Source organism: Emys orbicularis, chromosome 8 (genome assembly GCF_028017835.1).
Source record: "Emys orbicularis isolate rEmyOrb1 chromosome 8, rEmyOrb1.hap1, whole genome shotgun sequence".
NCBI lineage: Eukaryota > Metazoa > Chordata > Testudines > Emydidae > Emys > Emys orbicularis.
The window spans coordinates 107,358,025-107,368,454 of record NC_088690.1 but is presented as its reverse complement, the minus strand read 5'-3'; the positions used below and the strand labels follow the sequence as shown (position 1 = coordinate 107,368,454).

Here is a 10,430-nt window from a genome sequence, read left to right as displayed (position 1 = left end):
CGGGCAGCCAGGACTTGGATGTACAGCTCCATGCTTTCTGTGCTAAACCTGACATTGCATGGAGGAGTCTTGGCTCTTAGAAAACTTACATTCTCCCTGGATCTCTCTAAGTCCTATTTGAGGCCCGTCTAAACCAGCCCTCCCGCCCCAGCCCATCACTGCCTTCCCTCTCTGATACCATGTGTATTGAGCTCACGTGGCACCCAGGAGCAGAGGTATCTCATTATTTTGCCTGCGCTGGGGTTAAAGGCACGTTCTGTGCTGCTTACAGTTGTGCAACTCTTCTTGTTTACACCCTCGGTATCCAGCAGGATGTTGTTATGCACAGACTTGCATCACTCCCTTCTATTCCATTCCTGCCCCCCCCCCAGCTCTGCCAACCCACCTCAATCCTGACCTTGCTATTCTAGTACTTCCCTTCCCCACCCCCAAAACCTTGTCAATGTGCCTCAGTCCTGACATCCTCCAGACTGCTCCAGTCTAATCTCGCTGCTCCTCCTCCTGGTCCCTCTCCTCTTTCCCTTCCAACTTGGTCTGGCACTGCTGCTCAGACAGCACAGAGAAATCAAACTTTGCCAAGTCTGCTGCCTGCTGGTATTTTTGCTCTCCAGTTGAGGATGATAATCTGGTTTAGGGGGATGCTGGTAAGTAGTTTAGTCACAAAATGTGCCGTATCTTCAAATTGTTCCAATCATTGTTGACAATCCGTGTCTTATGGATTCTAAATATGACAGCCTTCTAAAACCCAAACTGTCTCTCTGCAACAAAGAAAATAAGCAAGAAGAAAAAATAGACACGATTTGTATAGGACCTATAAAAATATGTGGTGTCTGTGCAGCAGCAGGTAACTTAAAAAATACCATTCCCAGAGCAATTTTGATGTGATCAGTGGTACCAGGGCACAGACAAAGAAGAACATTAAGAAAAATCTCCTGTTAATGTCAAGTTCTGTTATAAACAAAGGGAATAAAAAGCATTGTTTTTAAATGGTAAAAGACAAAATCAGAAGGGGAAAGCCCAGTATGTTCGTGTTTCTAGGAGACATTTACCAAAACCAACTACTATTTATTATTTAGAAAGTGCCCGGATTAGACTTGGAAATGACTCACTGCCTCTGGCCTGAGGATCTCAGAGTGTGTTACAAACATTAACGTGCTTCCTGGGAGGTTCAGCAGGAATCCCCGTTTTTATGGATGGATCAAATGAGGCACAGAGAGGTTAAGTGACATGCCTGTGATTAAGCAACAAGTTGTGGCAGAATAAGAAACAGAGCCCGAGAATCCTGGCTTCAGCCCCCTTTTCTACCCACTACATCACACCACCGTGCTTCCCTAAGCATGCATGAATCTTTGCCAATGTGAAAAGACACAAGGCCGCTGTCCAGAAGATAGAGCGATTTATCTAATCTGTGTATCTATTTTTGGTTTTTCTATAGCGCCCATCACCTTAGTCTCTACTAAATAACTAAACGGATGGTAACAGCTAATGTGCACCAACATATGTAGATATAACCATATAGTGTCCTGGGTAATGTGCAGAGTTCCAGGGCAGGGACTGAGTTGATTTCCACCCCTTCCTTTAAATGTTTTGTACTTGGGAAGACAGGTGGAAAACTCCCTGGGGTACCGGTGGTTCTCTAATTCTTTCTGCCATCACAATCCCAGTGAGTTTCCAGGGACACATCCTCTTCCTCTTCCACTCTCAATCTATCGGTGCCGTCTCCCATCCGGAAACGGCACTGTGAAAAGCACCCACATCGGATAGGAACAGTTGCATTTTCTTCCAAGTCCCCAACCTCCTTTAAGTGAGAAGCATTCTGTAGCCTGCTGAATCTTTCTTCCCACTTCTCTGGGGCTGCGCCTGGGATCTTCATGGGGAAGAGTTACAAGCTCTGGCTCAGGGACTGTGGGGGAAGTAGACAAGCTTTAACGTGCCAGGGGAGCCACAGTTCCAGTCACGGCTTCCCACAACTGGAGGAGAGAGTGAGACGGCAAGAGAGCAGAGTAGTGCTGAATAAACTCACCCAGCTGTTTGACTGAGTCAACAGAACTACAAGAGCCTCACAGGGGGACTTGTCCAAGAAGCTGAACTGAAGCTCCTGCCCCTGCGGTCCTAAAGCCCGACGGCTCCCTCGAAAGTGCAGCTGCCCCATTTTGCTTGTAAACCTAGCCCAGTGGCTCTCAGCCTTTCCAGACAACTGTCCCCCTTTCAGGAGTCTGATTTGTCTTGCGTACCCCCAAGTTTCACCTCACTTAAAAACGACTTGCTTACAAAAATCCGACATAAAAATACAAAAGTATCACGGCCCACGATTTCTGAAAAATGGCTGCCTTTCTCATCATTACTGTATAACTATAAAAAGATCAATTGGAACATACATATTGTACTGACATTTCAGTGGATAGTTTAAAGAGCAGTATAAACACGTAAGTGTTTGTCTATATGAAATTATAGTGTGCACTGATTTCACTAGTGCTTTTATTGTAGCCTGTTGTAAAACTAGGCAAATAGCTAAAGGAGTTGATGTACCCCCTGGAAGACCTCTGTGCACCCCCAGGGGTATGTGTAGTTGAGAACCACAGGCCTAGGGGATGAAACTGGTGAATGGGATCTCAGAGGCAGGAGATGAGCCCCACTGCCCAGCCCATGTTGTTACATGCCATATTTTTTCTTTTAGTGAGGTGTGAAGGGGGTTAGAGTACACTCCCAATTCCCCCGTTAAAGATAGGGAAAGCGGAGAGGGAAATGTCTGGGGTCTGATTCTGATATAACTTGCTCCAGGTGAAATCAGGAGTCGTTCCACTCAAGTCGCTGGGGTAAACCAGAGTAAGTGAAATCAGAATACCTCATCATTATGCATGTACATACATATAGATAATTGATGCTGTCAGTGTCAGGGAATTTGAGACAATTACCACCTCCTTAGAGCCTGAGAAATCTGTGGTGCAGCCTCCTCTCTGCTGTGTGAATGACAACCCAGGTGCCTTGAACTAACGTTTGACTTTCCCAGGGCCCCTGGGCTCTCACTAGGCTATCTCAAACACGTGCAACTGTTTTTTATTAGAACAACATATTCTGAATGTGAGGTTTTCCCATTTCAAGCCAAATCCTGCTCATTAAAGTCAAGAGGAGAAGACTCATATGAGCAAGGTGAGCACGACTGGGCATCAGCCTGGACTTGGTGATAGGATGTAGCAAGAAAATGGCCCTTTTCATTGACATACACCAGCACCATTGGCACGTAAGTAGCTATTGAAACAATGACAGGTATGCCTAAAACTGCTTTGAACTATTCTATATTCAGATCTATAGGGGAGCCACATCTATATACCTACACCTACATGGGAGCAACACCTATATATCTACATTGACAGCTAGCTGAAGGGTTATATAGTATTGCACCTAGGACACCAAACTAATTCTTGGGGACTGATATAATCAGGGCCGCCGAGAGCGGGTTTGGGCCCCGGTGAAAATTTTTTTTCGGGCCCCCCAGCAAGGGCAGACCAGCTAAACAGGGCTGATGAGAGAGGGGGAAGCCGGGCCCCGGTAATTTGTACCGGCTTCCCCCCCCCTCGTCGGCCCTGGCTATAATGCAGACCATTTAAGTACCTATGTTGGAAGAGACCTTGATTCTATTAGAAATCTTGCTCCTCACTTGCCATGCAACCTTGGACAAGACATTTAACTGCTCCCTGCCTCAGTTTCCCCATCTGTAAAATGGGAATAATAATGCTAACTCAACTTTGGAAAGTGCTTTGAGATCTACAGTAGAAGAGTCCTGAGTACCATTAGATAGTCCTGTGTTATTAATTATCCAAGATTCTCTAACTAATCATTGTCATTTCCCCTTAACAGGGGATCTTTCAACTATTATTTATTTATTTGTATTACTGTAGGACCGAGGGTGGGCTCCACTGTTTATCCACCACTATTCCAGGCCTACCGCTGCCACCAGCTCTTTATATCATCTGGACACTTCTCTGCAAGGGCGAGAAAGGGAAAGCAGTGGGGGAAGGTTTTTCTGCAGTCTCAGGAATTTGCCCTGCAGTGACTCCAGAAGAACATATTTGTCTGGCTGGGGGTCGTGGTGAGGAATGCCAGACAGGCCTACCAGGAGCCCTGATGCATCTGGAGGGTGAAGCATCCTGTTTAAAACCTTCAGGTTCAGAAAAATGAAAATGCCTCCAGGAATGTGGGCAAGAAACCTCTGCGTGCTGGTCCTGGAATTAGTTCCCTGCACACATCAGAGAAGGAGACATCCACGCTGCAGCTATAAAGCAGGGGAACAGAACCAGTGTTAGGACCCTGCAGGGCTCTGGGCTTCCCAGCTTTTTTCCTTGAAGTCAGTGAAAGAACTGGGAGGGGCTGAAGCTCAGGCTCCCCTTAAACCTGGCTGCTTAGCCTGCCTCCTGGGCAGATGTTACAACTTTCTGCCTTCTCCTCCAGTCTGATCAGGAGGGAACTTTCTCTTTTCCCCTCTGGCTCTGCTCTCATCACTTGGTTTGCAGTCTGAGCAAAGCTAAGCAGGGAGCTTCCAGAGCTCTTTGTCCAGTTTTGAAAAACTTCAGGGATTCTTGAGGGAGCTAATTTGGACGAAGCGGAAGGGGGAAAGGAAAAACAAAAGAAAACAAAGGAAGGAAGAAAGGAGAATAATGGTGATCTGGTCTTGCCAAGAAATCTTTTCAGAGCAAACTGTGAAGAAGGGAGAACCTGGCTCATCACCGTGGGGTGAGGAAGAGGACTCAGCAGCTGTGGGCTTGAACTTTGGCTCCATCTTCCACTGGAGTTTACATAAAAAGAACATCTTCTGCTGAGGCAGGGCTCAATGAGCCATCTGGCTAGCCCGGCGTTCAAACAGCTGAACGGGACAAGAATCCAGCTTGGTCTCTAGCTGGGTTTTTGGGTGGTGGTATTAAAAACGAGACATTGCAGCACTTCTGGAAACTTAATAACATCACAGAGGAAATTAACTTTATGGTGCATGTGTCTTTGACTGTATCCGCTTGAAGATTATTTTCTTTTTACTGAAAACAGCTCTACTGCACTGGTGGATTTAATTGCTTTTATTTATTTTTTTTTAAAGAGAGAGAGAGAGAGTTGTTTCTATAAAACTTGCCAAAGGAATTTGAAAGAACAAACCCTAGGGTGGGAGGGTAGATTGTGATTTTTTTTGGAGGAGGAAGAGATCTCCTATTCCTCTTTCTCAGTGGAAGATGCTTGGACAATAGCCTCCCTTAGAAGTCTGAATGCTTGGTCCAGCATGGCTGTTTATGCTCTCACAGGTTTCTCGCTAGTCAGCCTGCTTAGTTTTGGCTACTTGTCCTGGGATTGGATGAAACCCAGCTTGGTAACGGATGTTTCCATGGACCCAATGGAGAAATCGCTCCCTCCTGCCTTTTCCAAGCCACCTCACATCATCTTCATTCTGACTGATGACCAGGGGTACCATGATATTGGGTACCATGACTCAGACATACAGACACCAATGCTAGACAGGCTAGCAGCAGAAGGAGTTAAACTGGAGAATTATTACATCCAGCCCATCTGTACCCCATCCAGGAGCCAACTTATAACGGGCAGGTAAGACAACAACTGCACCTGTCACTGTCCTGGGAAACGTAACAGTTTCTTCCCTTCTCTTCTGACCAGTTAACCCCAGCTTACTGAGGGCAAGTGAAACAATAGGTGTTTATGGGATAGCCCTATGGAAAATACCCAAGTAGTAAAACCGTGAGGCTCTCTTAGGAAGAATCCCTTGGAAAAGAATTGTTTGGTGTATTGTGTAATAAACTGCTTGAAACTTTACACTGTAGACTCCATGGGGCAGGGATCTTGAACCAAACTGAGCCCTGTGTAAGCAGACAACTCCCATTGAACTCAAATGATATTATGCCAGGGCTAAATGCGGCCCGTTAGACCTGGTGGTTCAGTGGTTCGGGTGCTAGCCTAGAACCTGGGAGAGAGGGATTCATATCCCTGCTCCGCCATGGACTTGTGTGACCTCGGGCAAGTCATTTAGTCTCTGTGTCTCCGTTTCCCACCTGTACAATGGGGATAAAAGCCCTGCCCTGCCCCACAGGGGCGTGTGAGGATAGATAAGAAAGACTGTGAGGTGTTCAGACACTATGGGACTGTGGATCCAGATAAGTACTTAAAGAGATATAGCATGATCTAGGCCAGGGGTTCTCAACCTTTTTCTTTCTGAGAACCCCCCCCCCCACACACACACACACACACCATGCTATAAAAACTCCATGGCCCACCTGTGCCACAACAACTGGTTTTCTGCATATAAAAACCTGGGCTGGCATTAGGGGGTAGCAAGCAGGGCAATCGCCTGGGGCCGCATGCCACAGGGGCCTCTGCCAAGCTAATTTGCTCAGGCTTCGGCTTCAGCCCTGGGTGGCAGGGCTCAGGGACCCTGAGCCTCAGCGAGTCTAACGCTGACCCTGCTTGGGGGACCCCCTGAAACCTGCTCGCGGCTCCCCAGGGGCCCCGGAGCCCTGGTTGAGAACCACTGATCTAGGAGACCAGGCATCAGGCGGGGAGTCAGGAAGCGTGGGGATCTATTCCTGACTTGCTGTATGAATGCTGGGCAAGTCACTTAGGCCAAAAGTTTTAAAGGCGCCTTCAGGTAGGCAACCAGAATCACTGTCTGTTTTTGACAGTCGTAGCCTGTGCCTATGCCGCAGGCTTCCCATCTGTAAAGCGGCTCAAAGGGTGCATGCCCATGTCTGCAGAGCCCTTGGAAACTGATGGCCATAACACAAATTAATAACCACCTGAAAAGGGAGAACCTCCGGCTCCTCCATCAGACCCCCAAAACGGAGGGAGACAGCTGCAACCTTTGTGAACACCTGGGAAAGAAAGAGCTGGTATCTGCACGGCCATGGTGTTAATGTGATAGTCCCTTGTGGCTGTGCATTATATGATCCTTTCTTCCCTTTACACCGACTCATGGGGTCATACAGTGGCATCGTCCATGTGGTGTTTGCTTTGACCATGGGGCCATAGGAGGCGTTCCTCTCATAGTAGTAATAACAATACTTGACATGTTTTTAGCGCTTTTCCTGCTTGCTTGGTTTTAGAACCATTAAGTGATGGGTTCTCACAATGCCACTGTGAGGGAGGTATGTACAACCACCTCTAAGTCCATAGTCTTCTCCTGTAGGGTGCAGACTGAGTCTCTGTAGTGACTGTAGATGCATCTTGTGGTGGTGGCGAATGGCTGCGTGTCTCTAGGATATGCTGCATGTCCACAGGAAAACTATGACAGCGCTTGGAGATCAGTGTTCATTGTATGAAGCCTGCCTCATCTCAGTCGCTTGGTGCCAAGGATCTGGATAGAACAGATGCCACCAGAAGAGAGAAACCACCTGAATTTGGGAATGGGAGGAAGGAAGCTAATATTCCCAGGACAGACTTAGTCACCCTATGGACACACAGCAAACTGCTAGATTGTGCAAGCCTTACTCATCTTGTTGAGCTCACTCGAGTAGCCCCACTGTCCTCAACGGGATGACTCATGCAGCACAAGTAAGGGTTGCACAATCTAGCTTTTTACAGGAGAGCAGACCAATGACCAGCCTGCACTGCTGACTTGAGGGGCATTTGCTGAACTGATTTTGCACACCGTTTGTTCCTGTAGGATGCATAAGGGTCTTCCTGCTTCCCAAATGATAGTGGATGCAATGGATTTGGATAGAGCAACTTGGTCAGGAGTGTGTGGTTGTCAAATAGGGGTCCGCCATGTCAAACCTAGTGCAAGGTGTTTCCTCTCCCAGGCACACGGGCAGGCTCCACTGAGGAATGGAGGCTCAGAGCTTTTCCGGATCAGAACTAATTTCTCTTTTTGTTTTTCTTCATTCCCCTTGCAGGTACCAGATCCACACGGGCCTTCAGCACTCCATTATCCGGCCCCGGCAGCCCAACTGCCTGCCCCTGGATCAGGTCACGCTGCCCCAAAAGCTGCAGGAAGCCGGCTACTCGACGCACATGGTGGGCAAGTGGCACCTTGGCTTCTACAAAAAGGAATGCCTGCCCACCCGGCGAGGCTTCGACACCTTTCTGGGCTCCCTGACGGGCAACGTGGATTACTACACCTACGACAACTGCGACGGACCCGGCGTCTGTGGCTACGACCTGCACGAAGGGGAGAACGTAGCGTGGGACCAGAGTGGGAAGTACTCCACCTTCCTCTATGCCCAGCGAGTGAGCAAGATCCTGGCCACCCATAACCCCAAGGAGCCCATCTTTATCTATGTGGCGTTCCAAGCCGTGCACACGCCCCTGCAATCCCCCAAAGAGTACATCTACCGCTACCGCTCCATGGGCAACGTGGCTCGGCGCAAATATGCCGCGATGGTGACGTGTATGGACGAGGCCGTGAGGAACATCACCTGGGCACTCAAGAAGTACGGTTACTATGACAACAGCGTGATCGTGTTCTCCACGGACAACGGCGGGCAGACGTTTTCCGGGGGAAGCAACTGGCCTCTGCGAGGCCGCAAAGGGACCTACTGGGAAGGCGGGGTCCGCGGCATTGGCTTTGTCCACAGCCCCCTGATCAAACGCAAGCGCAGGACCAGTTGGGCGCTGGTCCACATCACAGACTGGTACCCTACGCTGGTGACCCTGGCTGGGGGCAATGTGTCTGAAGCCGAGGGCCTGGATGGGTACAACATGTGGCCGGCCATCAGTGAGGGCAAGGAGTCCCCGCGCACTGAAATCCTACACAACATCGACCCCCTCTACAACCACGCCAAGCACGGCTCCCTGGCGGGCGGCTTTGGCATATGGAACACAGCTGTGCAGGCCTCCATACGGGTGAGGGAATGGAAGCTGCTGACTGGTGACCCCGGCTACAGCGACTGGATCCCGCCTCAGATGCTGACCAACTTCCCAGGGAGTTGGTGGAACCTGGAGCGGCTGACGGACAGCGTGCGCAAATCCGTCTGGCTCTTCAACATCACGGCCGACCCCTACGAGCGCGACGACCTGTCGGACCAGCGCCCGGACGTGGTCAGGGCTCTCTTGAAGAGGCTGGTCCATTACAACCGGACTGCAATCCCGGTTAGGTACCCGGCCGAGAACCCCCGGGCCCACCCGGACTTCAACGGTGGTGCCTGGGGGCCGTGGGCCAACGAGGAGGAAGCGGAGGATTGGGAGGGAGGTGGCGGGCCGCTGAGAAATAAAAACAAGAAGAAGAAGTGCAAGATCTGCAAGCTGCGCTCCTTTTTCCGGAAGCTGAACACCAGGCTGATGTCAAACCGCATCTGATGGGGCTGCCGCAGAGTTCCAGATGCAGCTGCTCAAGGTGGGTGTTCCAAATGGCCAGGACAATGGGAGGGAGAGAGGCAGATGGTCACAGAGACAGCAGCGCCTTCTCACTTTCCCTTGCACCATTGGACACATGCACAGGGCCAACCACGCACAAAAGCCTCCAGATGTCTTTCCCTCCGGTCTCCCCCAAATTGAGCAACCTGTAGGGATCCGGTCTGCAAGGAGCAGGTGTCCAGGTTAGGGTGGCCGAGGGAGAGTGACGGGGGTCCTACAATCCTGTTTAGTGGACGTTACAGCGGTCGCAGGTTGTCGAGCTGTCCAGCCCGTTCCAGTGCAAAAGAATGAACCTTGTCTTAAGCGATCAACCCAGGGACCAGTTCAAACGCACCATCCTGAGAGCAAAGCTTTAAACGCAGATCAAACCCACGGTACTTGAAGCTGCATGGGGATGTTCTCGTGTGGTTCATATGAGGACGGTTGGCCTGCTGAAGGCTGCTCTCAGGTTGTCTGTCACTATAAAATGTGCTGTCACCCTATGGAACCCTAGTGAGTGTGCCACATCATGTGCCCCTGCTCTGGGAAAACAGCCTGTCAGTCCTCACTCAGCCCCAGCCACAGCTTTTTCCCCCTGAAGACTTTACAGCAGGTGGTAGTGCGGAGAAGGCAAGGCGACTTATTTTTATGTTGAAGGTCCCTGGCTCAGAGACCAGGCAGAGCCTGGGACAGCAAGAGAATACTATCTCTAATGGACACAAAGGCAAACAGACTGTATATGGGCCTGGATCAGCGTGGCCCTGCAGTGTATTGGAGACACGTTTGCACTGAGAACTTGTGGGGCGTTAGCTGTTTCAATATAAAGCAACCCCAGTTTACACTCATCTATCGTACAGACACATGCATGTACCACACACTTGGACACATATGTGTGGACTCACTTACACCCTCCCCCCAACCACAGTGGGTTCGAAAGAAGGCAGCTCCCTGATTCTCAGCTCCCAGGGGGTGTCCTCTGCCAGATAGCCACCCCCCGCCCCCACCTTTGCAGGGACAGCGACACAGCAGAGCAGCTTGCCTCATGGCCTTGCTGCCATTTTGATACCAACTCTGGAACAGAGGACCAGGTCTCTCGGACACTTGCTCTGCGC

General features: G+C 49.9%; 1 protein-coding gene across 1 annotated transcript; it reads left to right on the top strand.

The window, feature by feature from the left end:
- The first annotated feature begins 5,263 nt into the window (after nt 1–5,263).
- On the top strand, nt 5,264–9,282 carry ARSI (arylsulfatase family member I). Its single transcript, XM_065410027.1, has 2 exons — nt 5,264–5,583; nt 7,881–9,282. Exons 1-2 carry the CDS (start codon nt 5,264–5,266, stop codon nt 9,280–9,282), a joined length of 1,722 nt encoding a protein of 573 aa, XP_065266099.1.
- The last annotated feature ends 1,148 nt before the right edge of the window (nt 9,283–10,430 follow it).